Raw genomic sequence first — 21,302 nt, 5'->3', positions numbered from 1 at the left:
AGCATGTGGTCTTTTATGTTTTTCATACAGATTTGCAGATGAAACAACAGATCTGATGCAAATTTTAAGACTTTTAAGACTCCAAATGATGATTAAAATCACCTGTTACTACGGCTGTGACGATACGCTTTTGTCCCGATTTGATTTTTTTTGGGTGCTGATTCGATTTAAATTGCGATTATCATAATTCTTTAATATTGCAGATTTTTGTAGATTAAAAGCCAAATAAAAAAATGTATAAAACTTTCTTTTGCTCGTCATTTTTCTTGACTTCAATTAGGAAAAAACAACACAGTCGTCAGACCATCATTCTGCTGCTACGATGTCCAAGAAGACAAGTAAAAAGACCAATAAAAACTATAAAAAATGACTAAAATTTCATCATGGATTATACTTATTTATTTGAGAAAAAAAAAGATTTTTTAACCGAAAAATTGATTTTTTTAACCAATTAGGACTTCAACTGACTTCAATTAAGAAAAAACAACACAATAAGACAGACAATTATTCTGCTGCTATAATGCCCAAGAAGACAAGTAAAAAAGATCAATAAAAACAATAAAAATGACAAAAATGTCACGATAAATTATAATTATTTATTTGCCAAAAAACTTGACTTTTTAAACAAAAAATCCATTTTGAAATTGTGAAGCAAAATATTCAGATTTTTTATATTTCGATTAGATTTACCCACCCCTACCGGTTACTATCAGTTTTATCTAATAACAACATGTAACATATTCTGATTCCAGCCTTTTTATGTGCTACAAGCCTGAAATGCAACAAAGGATGGATTTCACCAGAAATTGCTGACTAAACTAAATGTAAAACATTATGAGTTTATATTGTTAATAACTAAATAAAAGTGTAATTAAATCTAGAAATCACCATTTTCATGCAACTTTAAACCAGAATTGAGCTTAAACTGCACTCTTTCAGCACTTATTCGCTGTCATATTCGCCTGTATTTCACACCGAAGAGGAATCAATAAACCACTTTACAGCTGAGGCCTCTTAAGATTGAGCAAAAAGCTCTTTACTGTGTATTTTTTTCAAAAACAGCTCTCATTAGCCTGTTAATGAATAAGTGGACTAATCAATGTTTTGGTTTTTTTTTTTTTTTTTTTTTTTTAAATAAAGAGTCCTAAATCCAAGGATTTTCTCCTCACCAGGGTCTTCACGTAACTCTCGCCGAGCTTGAACCCACTGAAGTGAAGCTCTGGGGGTTCTGCCTCAATCTGGCCGTTGCGTCTCAGCTTTGTGTGGATTTCTATAAAGGCAAAAAAAAAAGTACTAGTGGTACGTAGGGTGTCCAAACTCAGTCCTGCAGGATTTTGATGTATCCCTCTTCCAATAGCATAGGATTTTCTGCGCAATGACTGATTAATTTCAGTCAGGTGTGTTAGGATACAAAGAAAATCTGCAGGATTGCAGCCGTCAAGGACCGGAGCTGGACGCTCCGGTACGAGTGTAGAAAAATACAAACTTCACCTGAAATACATTAACAGAGCGGATGTAACACAACACAGGTACAGTTGGGCTCATATTTATTCATACCCTTTCATTAAAGAAGGAAAAAAAAACAGTTGCCTGTAAAATAAGCTAAAATTGACTAAAGTAATAATCAATAAAAATTTTATGAAAATCATTACATAATTTTCTAATTCTGGTTCAATAGAAATATTTATTTTAAAAAACAAACAAATAAGATAATTTATTCAAACCTGTCAAAAATAATATAATCTAATGTGGTAAAGTATCATTAAGCCCTCTGTTAAATATCTCTGCACAAGAAAACACACATCCAGCTAAATTAACTAAAATTAAAAGAACTATAAGCGATTCATTCTCTTCTGCAGGTAGGATTTTAAAAGTAATAATTATATAATCAGCAAAAGAATTGTGCAAATCAGGATGGCTGCAAGTAAAAAGATAAATTTGAGGAAGACAAAAAATGGACAATAGAGACTTTGGAAGGGCAGATGTAGTACAAGCAGGACACAGTATACTTAAACTGCTCTAAGCAACATGTAACAGGAGTATATCACAGTTGTGCTCATATTTATTCATACTCTTTCATTAAAGAAGGAAAAAAAACAGCTGCCTGTAAAATAAGATGAAATTGACTAAAGTAATAATAAATAAAAATTTGATGAAAATCATTACATTATTTTCTAATTATGCTTCAATAGAAATTTTTTTTTTTAAAAAAGGAAACAAATAAGATAATTGATTACATATTCCATCACTCATAAACTAATATTTAGTTGAACAATCCTTTAATGTTTCCGCTCCAGTCAGGTGTTTTCTGTTCCTCTCAGTCAGACTTCTGCACCTGTTGACAGGTAATTTGTCCTACTGTTCAAAAGAAAAGTGCTCTAATTTGTCCAGGACTAATTTGTTTTTCTTCAACTCAATTAAATTTAAAAAAAAACAAAAGAAAACAGTGTCTTATAATTCTAAATTATATGTTTGCAAATTTTTAGTTATTCTTCCTTTTTTAAGTCTCCAGTTATTTGAGTGACTGTTGTAAATTCAGCCTTTTCTTTAATGAATAGAGAGGAATATATATGAGCAGAACTGTATCTGTCAGCTTTAACAGCTTATCTCAGGTTGTTCAGAGGAGATGGGTGACATGTACTTGTTTCCAGTAGATGACTGGGAATGCTGGATCTGCTCTCCTCCACCAGCTGGTTCAGGGGCAGCGGCGTCCCCCTCCTGATGGGCTCCAACAGGGCCCCCTCCATCATGCCGAAAGGTCAGCTCTGGCTACTCATTTGGGAAAAGACAGAAAGCTGGAGGAGAGTCAAGGAGACAGCTGGGAATTAGGGATTTTTACTGGAGGTAAACCCAGAACCCAGTCATTAGTGTACAACAGAGATGTTAAAGGGTTATTTTGTGTCTTCACCTCAACAGTTCCTGAGTATATTTAAGTTATTTACCAAAAACTATAACCACACTACCGTGTCTATGCAGAAAAACCAACAATTTACGATGTCAAAATGAGGAAAATAAAGTTTAAAAAATTAACAAGGAGGCTAACAAAAGCGGTGTGTTGCAGCTTTCATCTCGTTTAAATTCACTTTAACTTCGAGGAAGTAGACTTTATAAGAGCGTCTTCAACCTATACAGACCTAAAACTTCTCATAAAACTGGAAACTTACTTATATTACAGATAAACTACTGCTTTTTGCTCGCTAAAGTAGTTTTCTGACGGAGATATGTTTCGTCCGAACACGTTTATGTTGTGAATGGAAGGATATTCAAGCTGTTACCATAGTGACGACGCTGGGGGCGGGAAAAGGGCGGGGTTAAAGGGACGTTGGAAGGGACTTGATCCGTTGGCTGAACGTCTATCAAGCCCCCATCAAGCTAACCGAAACCACGCCGGAAGCTCATCATTTCACTTCAAAATAAAACTCATAGATGCGTGTAAAACTTGCTTATTTTCGTTTATTTATGTATGATTAAAGTTAAAACACATTCATAATTATTTTGTTGAGTATAAATTCATTCATTATTATAATTCACGCTCTTTATTTTGCGTGCAAAAGCATTAAGAATATATATTTGTTGCCAATAATATACTTTCCGGTTTTATTTTAGTTAACTTTATCACTATGACTGTCGTGCAGAGTACAGTGCATAATTGTCAACATTCCGCATGAGTCCATCTTTGACTTTCTGGGCTCATATATCTGTGCTTTTCACTCTGATCAGATATGCGGCTTGGAGTTTGGACTTACATGCGCATCTTCAGCAGATAAAGGGACCCTGTCCTTCACAATGAAAAAAGTTGTTCTCATTGGGGTGTTGCTTTTACCCCAGGTGAGGAAATAGACGCCTCCCTGATAATTATAATTATTGAAAATATCAAATGCAGTATTTCCTATTTTTAAAAATATTTTTCAGGCAAAGTCATCAGCAGGCTGTCATCCTCATGCCAATCTTGTAAAAGAGGAAGAAAATTGCAAAGGTGATTTGCTGTTGGAGTCACATAAAGCTACAGGTAAGTCTATACAGTTTCTGAGTTGCCATTAATAACATATTGTGAAGCCTGTATAAGAAAAATGCATATTAAAATCTGCTATAGGAAAGAATTTGATGCTACCTGATACCTGATATAACTATAATAATTTAATTAAGCTTTTTAACCAACAGGAAAATAATGATCATTTAGTGACAGCTAGTGGTCATAGAACAAAATGCACTTTGAGATCCACAAACTAAACCTCAACAGCACATTCACTAAACACTGGAGGATAATAATTATATGCTGGCTCTAACACGCGTCACTTTTATATGTAGTACAAAACCAGAAATCATTTGCATTCTGTCCATCCATCCATTTTCTGTACCACTTTTATCCTGTTCAGGTTTCTGTTTGACCATGACCATAGGTGAGGGTAGGAACGTAGATCGACTGATAAATCGAGAGCTTCGCCTTCTGACTCAGCTCCTTCTTCACCACGACAGACCGGCGCAGAGCCCGCATTACTGCAGACGCCGCACCGATCCGTCTGTCGATCTCACGCTCCATCCTTCCCTCACTCGTGAACAAGACCCCGAGATATTTAAACTCCTCCACTTGAGGCAGGACCTGACTCCCGACCCGGAGAGGGCAATCCACCCTATTCCGGCTGAGGACCATGGTCTCAGATTTTGAGGTGCTGATTCTCATCCCAGCTGCTTCACACTCGGCCGCGAATCACTCAAGCGAGAGCTGGAGATCACGACCAGATGAAGCTAACAGGACCACGTCATCCGCAAAAAGCAGGGACCCAATCCTGAGGCCACCAAGTCGGATCCCCTCAACACCTCGGCTGCGCCTAGAAATTCTGTCCATATAAGTTATGAACAGAATCGGTGATAAAGGGCAGCCTTGGCGGAGTCCAACCCTCAACGGAAACGAATCCGACTTACTACCGGCAATGCGAACCAAGCTCTGACACCTGTCGTACAGGGACCGGACAGCTCGTACAAGGGGGTCCGGTACCCCATACTCCCGGAGTACCCCCCACAGGAGCCCCCGGGGGACACGGTCGAATGCCTTCTCCAGGTCCACAAAGCACATGTAGACTGGTTGGGCAAACTCCCATGCCCCCTCCAGGACCCCAAAGAGGGTATAGAGCTGGTCCACTGTTCCGCGACCAGGACGAAAACCACACTGCTCCTCCTCAATCCGGGATTCGACTATCCGGCGGACCCTCCTCTCCAGGACCCCTGAATAGACCTTACCAGGGAGGCTGAGGAGTGTGATTCCCCTGTAATTGGAACACACCCTCCGGTCCCCCTTCTTAAAAAGGGGGACCACCACCCCAGTCTGCCAATCCAGCGGTACTGCCCCCGATGTCCACGCGATGCTGCAGAGGCGTGTCAGCCAGGACAGCCCCATAGCATCCAGAGCCTTAAGGAACTCCGGGCGGATCTCATCCACCCCCGGGGCCTTGCCGCCAAGGAGCTTTTTGACCACCTCAGCGACTTCAGCCCCAGAGATAGGAGAGTCCACCCCTGAGTCCACCAGCTCTGCTCCCTCATGGGAAGACGTGTTGGTAGGATTGAGGAGGTCTTCGAAGTATTCCCTCCACCGACCCACAACGTCCCGAGTTGAGGTCAGCAGCACCCCATCTCCACTGCTGTGGGTCGTGACCGAAAGAACGAGATCTCGTATACAGGCGGCTGAAATGAGTTTCCTCCGCAGGGTGGCCGGGCTCTCCCTTAGAGATAGGGTGAGGAGCTCGGTCATCCGGGAGGGGCTCAGAGTAGAGCCGCTGCTCCTTCGCATCGAGAGGAACCAGTTGAGGTGGCTCGGGCATCTGGTCAGGATGCCTCCTGGACGCCTCCCTGGTGAGGTGTTCCAGGCACGTCCCTCTGGGAGGAGACCCCGGGGAAGACCCAGGACACGCTGGAGGGATTACATCTCTTGGCTGGCCTGGGAACGCCTCGGGATCCCCCCCGCAGTGTTGGCAAATGTGGCTGGGGAGAGGGAAGTCTGGGCTTCCCTGCTTAGGCTGCTGCCCCCGCGACCCGACCCCGGATAAGCGGCAGAAGATGGATGGATGGATGGATGAGGTTTCTGTTTGGTGGTCTTGTTCAAATTCTAAAAAAAAAAAAACCTGTAAAAAGCAGTAAAAAAAAAAAAAAAAAAAAAAAAATAGCAAAGATTTGCAAACCTAAAAAAAACACATTTTATTCCAAATAGAACATAAAAAAAAAACTTCTCAGATGTTGAAACTGAGACATTTTACTGTTTCATTGTAATATGAGCTCAGTTTTAAAATACATGGTGTATACTAACCAACTTCAGCTGTACAAGTCTGTTATCTGTTAAGATTACATTAATTCTAGGCTCTATACATGGACACTGTTATATGTCTCATGTATAAGTCTCACGATTGGTCCAGATGTGAACTTAAGAATGTGTTTGGGTTTTATTTAACAAGAACTGACACAGATGGTTAGTAGGATTTCAACAATTGGTTTTAATGGTCTTCACATATTCTGCTGATCTGTTTGATGGCAGGCTTTGGTATAAATAAATAAAAAAAAATTCATCATGCTGGTGTCCGGTGCTCGTTTAACGTCTTTTACATCTTTTACACATCATCACATCAGAAATACTCGTCAATGGCAGCAACATGTCTTTAAAAAGTTGGAACAGTTTAGCAGAAGTCCGCAAAAGTAATTTATACAATTAAAAAATAAGTACTCTTGATAACTGGCAACAGTTCAGTGACATGATTGGGTATAAAATGAGCATTTAAGAGAAGCAGAGACTGTCAGATGGACAGACGTTCACCAATCTCAGACAAGTTGGGTCTAAAAATTGTGGAACAATTTCAAAAAAAAATTTCCTGTAAAATAATGCAGACTTTTATGATATCAACAAAAGATTCCAAGAATCCAGATCAGACAACAAAATCAGTGCATCAGACGTGAAGGGGACAGTTTTCCTTTGCTAAAACGCCAGTCGCTGCTCTCTTCATGTTGCTTCTCACATTCCCAGATATGTACAACAGCTGACAAAGATGCTACAAAATGCTAAACATCACCATGATTGAACTTTTTACAGATGTGTTGCTTTCATCAGACCCAAATTAGGCTGATATTTTCCATGAAATATAAACATATCCAGTCTCTTGTTGACGGTCTACTGGGAATAAAATCTGGTTTTGTAATCTTTGCAAATCATTGCATTCTGGTCTTATTTACATTTTACATAACTTCTTTGGAAATGGGGTTGCAACTTATAACAAGAAAATGTGCAATTTCTCATGTCTGTTAAGAAAACAACATCAGTGTTCACTGCCAGGGAATGTGGGATGACTTGAACTGCTGGCCACCGGCTTCTCTGGGGGAAACAGTTTCTCAGCCATGCCCAGAGTTTTTTAATTCAGAAGGTGAGATATTCACACTCAGTGACGCACACTTACACATTGACACCTGTTATCCATACTACGTAGCACGGGTTAATTATTTGCCAGGGAAAACTAATTTGTTTTCAGAAGGAAGTGTGGCATCTTGCTCCTCTCAGGGTCTCTATCCAAACAATCGACCATAAAAGCTTGTGTACACACCACCGCTGGGTAATGACAAACCATGTTAGATTTATGTTGGATGACAAGGATAATAGATTCCTTAATAAATTACCTGAAGAACTGGAGTTTTACTGGGTAGACAACATCAGTAAATTAAAGTTTTTTATTGTTTAGCTCTTTTGCCTAGGGATGGGTTGGACCAATGGTTCCCAAATTTTTTCGGCAGGGCCTCTATTTCATCAACGACAACAATGTCAAGACCCCCCGTTCTGCCACATGAACCAAAGAAACATACTAAGAAATGCATCATTAGTTTAGTGACTGTATTGTAGTTAAAACCCTGTCAGTGTCAGTATTATGATCCATTATGCTTTAGAGTGAAACGTTTTAAACTAGGAATCTCTTCAAACTTTTTCAGGTCAGCTGAGTTTTCAATGAAGCGGATGCTGCTTTTGTCAAACAACTCTATATATGATAGTTTATTTTATGGTTTATTCCTAAAGTATCCTACAGGATTTTCTTTGTATTCAGGATGAAAAGTCCCTAAGTGGTGATGCAATTTGTTTGGCTTCATACTTCATAATATTAGAAAATGATATTTGGATACATGCTAAAGATTGTGGTCTCTTCATTACCCATCATTACTTGACTGTTAACCTGGTCAAGCAGGAGCAGATATGCTTCATCATATTTTCTTCTCTTTTTTTTTTTTCGAACTTAAAGTCTCTTTTGTTGATTTATCACCACTCATCATTGGTACTTTTACAAATTTGTCCAGTGCCAAAACAAAAGTTTTATTTAGCCTTGCTGCGCCCCATTGTGACAACCCGCCCCCCAGTTTGGGAACCACTGGGCTAGACCAACATTTTTCCTGCCGATATGATACCATGAGTTTATGGTACTTTTTCTTTGATGCAGCAAAGAAGCAAAACCAGAGGGGGAGGAGCAAAGACAGGGCGCCACTTTCAAATCTTCCTAACTCCCCAACATTTCCTACCCCAGCTTTAATTGTAACAACGTTCTGTAATTGAAAATAAATTCTCATTGAAATCAGATAAAGGTGTGATTTTATCTGTAATTTGCAGGTAAAGTTTATCGTAACTGTACAGTCAATGGATGGACAGACCCACTCATTCCACATGAAGATGCATGTGGTTTTAGTGATACGTTTCACCTTCCTGGAGAGGTTGGTATTGATTTCAAACATCTGTGCAATATGTGTAGTTTGTCTCATGTAGAAAGGACTAAACGATTAGCCTAAAGTCTTGAGTCCCCCCTTATTTCTTTGTAATTTACTTCCCAGCAATCATACTGTTCTTGAGCAATGGCTCCACAGGCCTTCAGAGAGAATTTCTTTGAAAATTATGAACGTTTTCAGTCCAGTCTCTGTTCTTGAGCATCTAATTGTTCAAGTTATTTAAGACTGACCATAATCATAAAAAAGATGCCTCACTGGAGTTATAAGCCATTGTTGGGTCGACACATAACACCTTAGCAAATAAAAACATGTTAAACTCTATCTTTATGCACTTTGTTACTCGCAGCTTGCAATAAGAACATAATGCGTTCTCATTTCCTCAATAGCATCCACAGAAAATATCAAATTTAACTGATTCCTAAAGAGCTGAAAACTTAGCATACCTGGCTAAGAGGAAACAGGAAAAAAGATAATTTCAGGCCAGCAGATGAGCTGCATCAGAAAGTGATTCCCTTAATCATTAAAAAAATATATATATATATAAAGCAAATCTCAGAAGGGTGTCTGTTAAAACAAAGTATAGGAATGAACACATGAAAGGTTTAAGAAAAATTAAATATATTCATAAAAATTTGAAAGGGTGAATGTTAAAAATGGATTAAACTGCCTGAAAAATGAAAATAAACTGCTTTAAAGTCTGGTAGTACAAGCCAAACCCAGTAAATGTAACCTGAGGTTATTTAGAGTTGAGCCAAAATTAAGTTAAAAAATAAAACTTGTTTTCAATTATTTGTTTTATATTTTACTGTATTTTTTTCTAAGAACCACATTTACCTTGTCAAGTTGCATAACTGAAACCAATAACGAAGATGAAATAAAATAATTTATAAAATATAAAAAGAATAAAATAAAGAACCAGTAATATCCAAGCAATGCATCATCATGCTAGCAGCAAGTGAACTTTGCCTGGCTAAGATCAGAGACAAAGATCTATTTCAAATCTATAGATCTATTTCAAATAATCACATTATAAATACTACTTTTATGTGTCAAATAAAAATATGAAACAGTCTAAGACTGTTTCCATTCGCAAAGGCTGATGTGTGATTTTTCATAATCATTTTAGACATGTGGCTAGTGCTAGCTTAGTATTGTTTGTTTAGCATAAGCGGGTTTGAGCCAGCAGAGCTTTGCCTAGGGGTTAATTTAATTTGATAGGCCACACAAACGACAAGTCATATCTGTACATCTGTAACATTTAAAATAAACTATATTGCCAAAACTATTCACTGATCTGCCTTTACATACATATGAACTTCAGTTACATCCCATTCTTCGGCCCACCCTTTGAGGTTAAAACACTTCAAGCTTTTTGGGAAACTTTCCATAGTGTTTAGGAGTGTGTTGAATTCTAGACCAGGTGCACATTGTGAGGTCAGAAACGGATGTTGAAAAAGACAATTTGGCTTGAAGTCTCCACTCTAATTCAGTTAAAATATCATTTCAAATCATGTCAAAGATTTGGTTTGTTGTGTTTATTTTTGCATTCTTCAGTCCACAGACTCCCATTTGTATTTCTCTTACGTGAAAACCATGTACACAGCTGGATACACACTCTCTCTCATCTCTCTGACCATCGCTATCACCATATTCTGCCTGTTTAGGTAAGAAACATTTCATTCTCATCTGCCTCCATCAACCACCAGGCCTCTTTTTTTAGCATTTGGTTGCACATCATTAACGGGAACACAACTGAACCTGCCCTTTAAGCTGAGTTAATATTTCTCCAGGAAACTGCACTGTACCAGGAACTACATCCACATCCAGCTGTTCAGCTCCTTCATCCTGAGAGCCATGTTCATCTTCATCCGAGACACTCTGCTATTTACCGATGAAGAGCTTTATCACTGTGACTATTACCCGGTATGGCTGGACGACGGACTCAGTGCATTTGCACTATAAAATAGACAATTACCTGAACACACTTATGTTTTTGTGAATCTATTTCCACCTGGGAACACATTTAAGAACTAGTAGGGTATAAATAAAATAGTAAACATGGCAACAACAGAAGTGGATAGCATTTGGTTTGTTCTGGGATCATGGCAGAAAACAAAACAGCAGCAGTGTTGTAGATGGTATATAAGGCCCATAAAAGAAATCTGGCTTGTTTTGTCTTTGAAGCTTTTACCACTTTTAAAAGTTTAGCCTTACATTGGTTAATTTTGCCTGTGATGGACTGGTGACCTGTCCAGAGTGTACCCTGCCTCTCGCCGTAAGACTGCTGGGATAGGCTCCAGCTTCCCTGCGACCCTTCATCGGACAAAGCGGTTTGGATAACAAACGGATAGGTTAAAGGTTAATTTGGTCCCAATGCTATCCCTAGTGGTTACTTGCATCTTGCAGCTTGCAAATACTTAGCATGAATAATTGATGCTTCATACAAACAAAATATGTGAGGCATCCATGATAATCATGCCTATGCATAGATACAAGCAGGCATATTTTTTTTTGTCATTGTAGTTGCATTTTTCTTTGGGCTGAAGGTGACTTTCTGGATACTTTTTACCAAGCAGCACAAACCATTCGTGGAAATTTGAGGGGCCAAAGAAAAGAAAATAAAATACCAAAAAAACTAATAATAATAAGTGGTTAGTGCTGCCTGGCAAAAGGTATTTGGAAAGTCAACAAAACTACAAAAACTACATTTCCATTACAGTTTAAAACATGTTAACAAAATGTTAACAACATGTTTAAAAATGCATAAGATATTTCTAAAATTTTGACAAAGTACAATTAGGATTTGCAGGTGTTTCCATTGAATGGTGTTTAGCACATAAGCCGTAATTCTTATAAAAACTCACCCTGCAAGGCAAGTTACAAAACACTTTGCATGTTGGAGCACTTATTTCCCTTGCTAGTCCTGCTGATACCATCCAGAAGCCATCTTTACTTGAAATTGGTTACACGACCCATGCATATTCAAACAAGTGTTTCCATTACACTTCTGATATACTTCTACATCGACATGCCTGGAAAAACACCACAATAGCGTAAAAACTTTTTAGCCATATTTGAGAGATTTTCCACTACCAATTTTAATACAATGTTTAGGTTTTGCGCAATTCTATGGGTAATGGAAAAGGCAGCGTTTCTGTGCAGTTTGCTGAAAAAAGTGTGTACAATGTATCCCTCATACTTTTATCCAATCAAGCTGTACATTCATGCTGTACTGATGATCTTACTTGTGAAAGAACACCCAAGGCGGCCTCTGTTACTGCCTCCTGTGCAAGTTGAGTGTCAGTTTGATTAACTTTGACCACAATGTTGAAGGGGCTATTGTTTATCTTTCCAAGGCTGACATCAATGCCTAACTCATTCTCTCATTTAACAATGTACGGCAGGTGGCGTGTAAGATCGTGCTGATGTTTTCCAACTACTCCATCCTTGCCAACTACAGCTGGCTCTTGGTGGAAGGTCACTTCCTCTTCACTTTGGTGAGCCGCTCCTTCTTCTCCCTAAAGAAACACCTTGTCTGGTACATCGTCCTAAGCTGGGGTACTTCATCATCACCATCACCATCATTATCACCTTTAGGTTTTATTCTTTGTAGCTTTAACCAAGATTTATTTGATCACACAGGTTTACCAGTTATTGTTATTGTCTGCTGGGGATGTGCTAAGTATTTTTATGAGGATGAAGGGTAAGGAGCTTAATACTTAAAATATTTTATGAACATACAGTGTAATTTTCTAATCTTTTTGTCTAATTTTCTTTGTCTAATTTTCTTGCCAAAGATGCTGGGAAACTAGGAGACACGAATGGATTTGGTGGATACTTCGAGTGCCAGTCCTTCTAACTATATCTGTAAAAGCTTTTTTCCTTTTGTTTGTTTTTTTGTTAGCTACGTAAATTATCTAGCTATTTACACCATTACATGAACAAATTGCTGGATCTTTTAGGAAATGTAAACAGGAAACTACTCCTGTTTGTATGCTAAATTTAAAGCTAACACCTTTAGCCAGTTAGCTTAGCATAGAATAAGGTTAGAAAAGGTGGAAACCTCTGGCCATATTCTGTAAAAATAAAAAAGTTTATGGCTTTCTATCATAGGCAATGCATTTCTTCCCTCGCTTGCTTGCATAAAGAGGAGTATACTGCTCTCAACTACACAAAATGTAAAGCTAACAAATCTAGCTCTTTAGCATAACTCAAAATAAGGCTAGAAAATGAGGCAACTGCTAGCCTGATAACATGAAAAGATGTTTATAACTTTATATTTTGCTAAACACATTTATCCACTATCTTTCCATCATTAAACTAATAGGACGACTCCTGTTTCAATGCTAAATGTAAAACTAACACCTTTAGCAAGTTAGCATATCATGACATAAGGCTAGGAAATGAGACATTTTTTTTCACCTGATTTAGAAATAAAAGTTTTAAAATTCAATTTACTTGACCATCTCAAGTATAAAATTAAACTGTTAGTATGTCAAGTGACTATAAATTGCCTACTTAATTTAAATAAATACAGGAAGCCAATATACCCAGCAAGGTGACAGCCTTGTAAATGTATAAGCTCTCAGTTTTTACACATCTATATTTGTATACATAACAAGCCATTTTTATTAATGAAATATCATGACATTTATGCAGTTTCTGTGATGTTATCCATTAGTAGAGACTCCTGTCTTAATGTTTACAACTGTGTTCGCTGTCGTTTGCTGGTGTCATTAGCATACATGTGTAGTGTCGGTCTATAGGGTTTTGTACCTAACCTTTAGCATAGAATGAAATACTTAATATATGCTTCACCACTCCCCAAAAATTCAACAATATAGGTTTCAATTTAGAAAATAACAATACTTTTTTCTGGTTTAATTTATTTTAGGTAAATCTCATCTTTTTCTTGGGTATTTTGAAGATACTAGTGAGCAAACTCAGGATGCCAGATGCACAGAGGAATGAATTCAGCCAGTACAAGTGAGTATTATTGCCTGATCCCCATGTACATTTTCACCCCACGTAAAGAAGTACTGACCTGGGGCCTCATTTATAAAACTGTGCATAGCAACGATGAGGTGGCGTATATATGGACAAGAGGAAATACGGTGCAAAAAAACATTCCAATTTATAAAGCAGTGCGCACGCACGTCTCACGCCAATTTTGCTTTATAAATCAGGAACAACACTAAATCTTGCGCATGTGAGGGAACATCTGTCAACCCCACACATTGGCTAGAAAAGGTCAGGCGAACGCCCCTGATAAATATGAATCGATCTCATTTCCATGATGGTTCAGCAGGGCAAAAAGCAAAAAAGATTCATTTTCTTCAATATGAGGTAAAAATTCTAATTAAAAAGGTTGTAATATGATTTAATTTGGTGGACACGGGATGGACATCACCAACGCCAGAAAGGCAGACGGGCGTCAGCAGTTGACAGATGCTGTCAACGTGTCTCATCAGACCACTGGACTTATCCAGAAAGTAAAAATAAAGTGGTCAGACAATAAAATGTAGGGAAAAAGTGCATTTCTATCCACAGGAAAAGTTAGTTTGCCAGGGCAGATGGGGGGGGTTAGGGAGGGGCTTGCTGCCCACTTCCACAGATTAGGATCTGACACAGAAAATGAACGAGTCCAGAGATATGCTGGAACCAAATGCGCCAAATGCTCCTTTGTTTCACTTCTTTAAATGAATAAACACAAATGAGACGTCTCTGAGTCCAGTTTATTTATTGTTAAAATACTGGTGTTTCTGTGTGTCCCTGCTGGGTTGCAGCCATCGACCGTACATGAAAGATGGACAGAGCCTCCAGCGGTTAAAAGTGAAGCCTATGCGGAAGTGTATAAAACTGCAGCCCCCTTCATCCACTAGGGGCTGCAAAACAGAGCAAATCCCCATAGACTCCCATGTTAAAAAGGCCAACTTGGTTGTGGTGCTCATAGTTCTGTTACTCTACACTCTGGGTTGGAAAAAGGAGTAAGCAGCCCCGACCTGTCAATCACTTCCCTTTGGAAGGTGCCGGCTCGACTCCAGTCTTCCGTGCACCATGTTCACCAGCAGGGACAGATAAGCCACTGTGCACCTTTACGCATGTGGGTGCATTTTATATCCAACCACTTCATGTTCTGTATCTGCAGGTGGGGGAAACACCCTGATCAAAGCCTAATGATGAGTGACTATGTCATTTTAATTGCAATTATTCATTTAGAACTTTAGTATGGCAGCTTCTGATTGTGTGATCTGGCTTTTATAACATGTAGAAATGCTTCTTTCAGAACATACTTTAGTGTTGGACGTTTTACGTGGTGGAGTAACAATATCAAATACGCATTTTCTCTATTTTTGTAAATGCTGTTAATGTACAACATTTTGTGTGAATGTTTATATTTGATTTTGAACAAACGCCTCAAATTTGACACCATCTGTTTGGTTTGATTTTCTGACTTTGGTGTTGCCGTTTCCCATTTTATCCTGATTTTGTGTGTACGCCAGGGTCAGAGTTGGCATGGAGGTAGGGACATTTTACCAGCAAGTCTTGTTTTTATAAATTCCAAAAGTTGACTATAATTGGGGTACTCCAGGTTTTGTGCGTGTGACAGCTTTATAAATGAGGCACCAGAACGCTACAACTGAAGAGCTAGAGGAGTGCTAATCTTTTATCTTGAAAGAAAAGAAAAAATTAGATGAAAAAATAAAGATTTGGGCAACTGAAAGGAGCAAGAGGAGGAAGTAAGATTTGGCCAAAGTTTGTGCTTGTTAAACTGAAAACTATGGCTGGTTAGTTTTTCAATATCCTTAGTTAAACGTCTCATAAAGGTACTCCTTCACTCATCTCCTGTGCCTCACAAATGGAACAAGGACTATCTAAAACAAGGTAAACACCTTTAAAGCTCAGCCCTGCATCTGGCAAGTCATGACAAAGTCATTCAGTGACAAGTTACATGGAGCCAGGTCAGTGGTGTACTAGCAACTAGTTTCAACACATTGTTATGATTTGTACTTTTAGTCAAAAAGGTGCCATCTGTCCCTCACTACAATCCTCTACAGGTGGCACCTTGTTTTTATTTCCCAAGTTATGCTCAGATATTTGAATAAATATATTTTTAAAAAGATATATTGTACAGTATTCTTATAAAATACTTCTATGGTTAAGCAAAAACAAACATAAAATACAGACATATATAAATAATAAAAATTGGATAGGGTTAAAAAATAATCATGCTAAAGTATAAAATACATTATTTTTACAATGCCACCATCACTCCCATGAATGTTGTTTGCTGGTTGCTTGGTTACAATATAACGCATGATTAAAGTAGCAATTAATTTTCCGATTTTAATGTTTTTGTCGGCAGGAGGCTGATCAAATCCACGTTTTTTCTTGTGGCTCTGTTCGGCCTGCATTACATCTTATTTGTTTTTTTACCTGTTGAAGTCAGCAGCTCTGTGTTATGGATGCTAGCAGAGCTGGCGCTCTCATCCATACAGGTAACTTAGTAAATATACAAAAGATGTCAAGCTCTTGGGATAATGGCAAATTCATATCTCTTAACTTTTCTCTCCTTATATTCATCAGGGTTTTGTGGTTGCTGTCCTCTACTGCTTCATGAACGGGGAGGTAAGAGGTCAGCCAATCGGACTTAACGTGTTTGGAAGTTGTAAACCAAATAAAAAGTGTTTCACGTGCACATTTACAGGTTCAGCAAGAATTTAAGAGAAGGTGGAGGAGATGGAAGCTCACTCAGCACCTTCCGACCCGATCCAGGCGCCATCATAGCTCCATGAGCCACAGTGGGTCTCCTCATACGCAGGTCTCCCTGCTACCCTGCTCCCCAAGCAGTCAGACCACCAGTGGACTCCAAGTGGATTCTCTGGAGATGTGACAAATGTATTTCGGTCTTTTTTCATAAATAGATGAATGACTGTCAAATAAACTGATAAGAATAAGATCTGTTTAAATACATTTGTATATATTTGCATATATGACATTAAAGTGGACTGCTTGTAGGGGGAAGGGAGATCGGACCATGGTGCGTGGTGATGTGCAAATGCTTTACTTCTATAACCTCCATTGTAACCCATATAAAAGTATTTGATTATGTCATCTTTCAATTAAATTTTTCTACTAATTCCATTGTGGAAGTGTAGTAAAATCTCACTTGAATTAAAGCACATTTACAATACAATGCAACTTTATTTGTAAGGCACTTTAAAAACAACAATGTTGACCAGAGTGCCACATTGTGGGGGGTTAAAAAAAATAAATAAATAACATACATTAGGACAACTTAAAAAAAAATTTCAGACATCTAAAAATAATTTAAAAAAAATAAAAATAAAAGCAATCAATCAAAATAAAATCAGATCTAAAAAGTCAACTTATTGTGCAGAAAGCCAGCTTAATAAATGGGTCTTTAGTACAGATTTAAAGCAGATATAGAGAAGGCCTGTCTAATGTGTAAAAGAAGCTCATTCCACAGCAGTTTAGGTGCTGCCACCGCAAAGGCTCGGTCCCCTATAAGCTTCTGTTTCACCCTCGGTACAGACAGAAGTAGTTGGTTAGCTGACCTGAGACCAAGAGAGTGTGTAGGGATGGAGGAGCTCAGAGAGGTACCGCGTGGCAGCACCATTCAGACATTTAAAATCAAATAAAAGCGGCTAACTTTCAAGATCTAGACTGATGATGCGACACACTCCCCCCTTTACTGAGTCTATGTTGCCCATGTAGGCAATTGGCTATGTAAAAGTAGGTTATGTAGAAGTAGCGGGTTGGTAAATGCAATCTGTTTGTGTGTGACCAAGTCCATGTTTCTCATCTGCTGTTGAAGCAACAAATGGAAACTCACCAGTTCATTTGGCCTGGAGGTGCACCTGAATTGATTGGTTTGCAGCTTTGAGTTGCCTTACTGACATTAAAACACACAACAAAATAAAAACATCATCCCTTCTGCACCATACCTCTGATGACTTCAGATTATGTATAGCTAAAGCTAACAAGTTAGCTTAGCTTTTATTAAAATGTTCTTTCAGACAAAGCTTAAGGTAAAAAAAACAAAACAATTAAGTCTATCTTAACCATTGTCTGAGAGAAAATAACATATATAAAAATAAATATAAAGAAGACATAATGAACCTTTTTGCATTATTAGCTTAACATGCTAGTACGGTCAGCAGAAAGAGAAATGGTTACATTTGTTTTCTGATAAAAATCATTTTAAAATATCTCCACTTTTAAGGCTGCCAAGTTTCTGCCCAATGTTTTGTTTTGTTTTTTACCAGGCAAACATGTTTTATGCATCTTTCAGAAACAAAAGGTCTTAGACTGAAATAGTTGGGGGAAAAAAAAGCTTTATTCTGGACACAGTCTAGATTCCATATTTTATTTTTAGCTCCTCCACCAAATCAATGTAAGCTTTCATTGCTTCTTCTCTGGACAAACCTGTTCATTCATTTGGAAAATGGAAAAAAAAAAAAGTATTAAAATTTAGATTCATTCACTTAGAAAGAATTGAACAAATTTTAATTTGCTTCTGAAAATAAATCTTGTACAAAACCAGAGTTGACTACGCACAATTAACTTTTAGCATTTATTTGTGTAAAGGCTTACTAAATGTTACCTTTTCGTTCATTCCAGGCATCCCATTTTGCTTTTCCAGTGAAATCAAACATTCCTGGACGTTCTGTGGACACAAAAGCTGACATCAGTAGCTGGAAATCATAAGTCATGTCTTTCATGTTTATTCTTGGTGTTATCACAAATCCGTCCATGTACAAATTCTAATATCTGGTAAAGTTGGAGAAGGTTTCTTTAGCAGAAACAAAATTATATTGTGACTGATAACATAACGTACTTTGCTGATGTTTACTTTGTCTTGCATTTCATACTGATATAGTTGTATCTGGACTCTGAGTGGAGTCACATTTTCCTTGTTGCAACTTACAACAACCCAGCGCCAAACTGTATTTAATAAAAGAATGAGGAAAAAATACTGTCAAGACAGGATGCTCCTCTTAACCATGGATGCCCATAGTTGGCACCTTCTCCATCTTACCCACCTCCACTACAACCTGTCCCCTAACCCCAGTAGGGTTATAGTAAACAAATAAATCTACACTTCTTATTGTGGGTCCACACCAGCTGGGCAACCTGGCTACAACCCAGGCGGGAGGAGTTTTCACTCCATTTAAAACAGAAAATCAGCTGGATGATATGCTTGGATACAATGGTTTGTTTGGTGAAAACGCCTCTGTATGTTTGCAGATAAACTCAGCAAATGTTCCAACTTGATGAATAATGTTGATGTATTTAGTAGATAACTTTGCATTAATACAATTTTTAAAACTACTTCTGCTGATTTTATGATTGTATTTTAAGTTTCGTTCTAATCCACCTTTGCAGACTTTAACCTGGAAGAAATTCTAGCACACAATTCTAGCTTTATTATCAAATAGTATTTTCATGATTGATTTTGCACTGAAAGCTCACTCTTTCCTCTGGCAAAGGCTCATTATCACTTCTTCCCAAGTCAACCATCAACCACTAAGGCTGGCGGATCCAGTAATACTAAAACTGTTAAACTTAGTTACTTCCTGTCTGGAATAATAAAGAACCAGCAACTTTATAATGCTCTTCCTGATGACTGCAGTCCAGATAAAGAACTCATTGTAAGTTAACTATATCTTAAGGTAAGATATTTCTTTAGTTTTTAAAACTAAAAAAGCACTCAGAGGTCAGACGCCCACCAAGCGGCTCATTTGCACTCATCTAGTGATTTCCAGCCAGTGTTTTAGTCCTACATTCATTTAATATGGATACTGTTAGACTCCTACATACCAATGAATCTACTGTGTTTTCATTATATTGTGGTGTTTGTTGCATCTTTGTGTTAATTTGTTCTCTCGCGTTGTCAGAAATGCCAAAGATCCTCTATTTTAACTTGATATCTTGTAAAAACCTGTTTGAACTTCTAGATTTTCTCATATGCAAGGCCTTATCTCTCAATGATAAAGAAATCCTTTACAAACACTGTCCTGATGATGATCCGGATCACTCCAAACATTTAATGGAAACTAATTTAGACAAAGACCCAAGATGTAATCATAAATTTTCACCCAGCAGTGTCACCCAACCTCCTCGGCAGAGGTAATAATCCCTACAAGCTGCATTAGAAGCCGTCTAAATGAAGCCGTGTTTGATCATCACCCGCTTCATCCTGATCCTGGTGCAGCCTCTCTACTTTCCAACAGGTTTAACTTAATCCAACAAACGCTGAAACCGGAACATATTGACAACAAGTCTCTACAAGTCTGCTTCAACGTGTATTTTCATTCAGGGACTAGGATGGGGTTGAATCACTGCTCTTCATGAAGCTTCACTTCTGCGATTTTACAACATGCGTCGGATCTAATCTTATCCAGGAAGAGCCGTTCCACATGGCGAAGGTATTTGTTTTGGCTTTCCTTTAACTTTTTATTGAGCGTTGCTCACCAAACTCGTTAAGCCACTTTTCTTCTGTAACCCCCACCCTTCTCCATGTCACACAACTCTCAGTACTTCCACATGTTCCTACACCAGTTACTTACCTATGTTAATGTCACCAACAGTACCCTGCTTATATAAACCATAGACTTTCAACATATCTCCTTGATCCGGTTTCTGCTTCAGGACCGTCACTTCCTCTGCTGCTTTCTGAAAGGCCTGCTGGTAGATGACAGAAAAGTAAAGCTTTCATCTCCATTCCACATGATTTCAGCTGCACATGTGTAGCTAAAACCTAAATAATCCTACTTTTTTCCTGATCCAGAAAGTAAAAGTCCTGCCATGGTTTTGGACCTACCTGTACATTTAGAACAGGCGTTTTCACTAACAGGCTCATTTATCTGGTAAATATAAATTCAGCTGGTTTGGTGACTGGAACAGCTGCCGGACAGGACTTTTACTTTCTGGACCAGGGATTGCCACCTCTGCCGATAATCACAGTAAAATAACATTAACAAGAGGTCTCACTTACTTCCATGACTGCTGCAGCTGGGCTCCGCTGCCATAGTGAATCAAACTGGTCGAACTCGTCCAGCATTCACACGTGTGAAGAAAACCAAAGTGGGAGTTTCCTTGTCTGGCATTCCTGTTCTTATGGCACAACCAAGGATGTCCCCACAAGATGGCAGTATCTACTTATCTTATAGTTAAGACTGCTGCTGATTTGTCAGCATAAGAGGAGATTCAGCTTTTAACGTTTTTATACAGCGCCGTTGTACATATAACCTCTGACTTGCTCAAGTTTCAAGTTTATTGTCATTCCAGCATATAAATACAAAGAACAAAACACTGCCTCAGGTCCCAAATGTCAGCAGAAAGTCTAAAATTCTACAACCTACACTAAAACACAATAAATGCCGCCCCCCTTCAATTTATAAATATTGTATATGAAATTATTTAGCACATGCAAAATAAAAAGGAAGTCTATATTAGTGTGCGGTTATCTGTCTCACGGCCTCTGGATAAAAGCTGTTTCGGAGTCTGGCAGTCTGGGCTTGGATGTGCTGTAATCTCCA

General features: G+C 38.3%; 3 protein-coding genes across 3 annotated transcripts in view; 1 reads left to right on the top strand and 2 right to left on the bottom strand.

Annotated features, from left to right (window-relative positions):
• Window positions 1–2,747, bottom strand: part of cfap221 (cilia and flagella associated protein 221) — a gene marked incomplete at both ends in the record, with an annotated part of 45,177 nt that extends 42,430 nt beyond the window's left edge. The window contains 2 exons of the mRNA XM_079264142.1: window positions 1,170–1,270; window positions 2,642–2,747. Coding sequence (XP_079120268.1) covers window positions 1,170–1,270; window positions 2,642–2,747 — 207 coding nt within the window. The remainder of the gene's footprint in view (window positions 1–1,169; window positions 1,271–2,641) is intronic.
• Window positions 2,748–3,786: 1,039 nt separating this feature from the next.
• On the top strand, window positions 3,787–16,630 carry sctr (secretin receptor; the record flags this gene model as incomplete). The annotated part of the gene is made up of 13 exons (XM_079264009.1): window positions 3,787–3,828; window positions 3,913–4,009; window positions 7,287–7,400; window positions 8,624–8,724; window positions 10,291–10,400; window positions 10,527–10,659; window positions 12,141–12,294; window positions 12,379–12,439; window positions 12,534–12,603; window positions 13,631–13,722; window positions 16,103–16,235; window positions 16,324–16,365; window positions 16,445–16,630. The coding sequence occupies 13 exons, from the start codon at window positions 3,787–3,789 to the stop codon at window positions 16,628–16,630; spliced, it is 1,335 nt and encodes a 444-aa protein (XP_079120135.1).
• Window positions 16,631–18,112: 1,482 nt separating this feature from the next.
• On the bottom strand, window positions 18,113–20,824 carry LOC306774161 (acyl-CoA-binding protein-like; the record flags this gene model as incomplete). The annotated part of the gene is made up of 4 exons (XM_079264141.1): window positions 18,113–18,186; window positions 18,365–18,427; window positions 20,331–20,448; window positions 20,759–20,824. The coding sequence occupies 4 exons, from the start codon at window positions 20,822–20,824 to the stop codon at window positions 18,113–18,115; spliced, it is 321 nt and encodes a 106-aa protein (XP_079120267.1).
• Window positions 20,825–21,302: the final 478 nt, after the last annotated feature.

Source organism: Telmatherina bonti, assembly GCF_933228915.1.
Source record: "Telmatherina bonti genome assembly, chromosome: 24".
In the NCBI taxonomy this organism is placed as follows: Eukaryota; Metazoa; Chordata; class Actinopteri; order Atheriniformes; family Telmatherinidae; genus Telmatherina; species Telmatherina bonti.
This window is presented reverse-complemented; position numbering and strand designations above follow the sequence as displayed.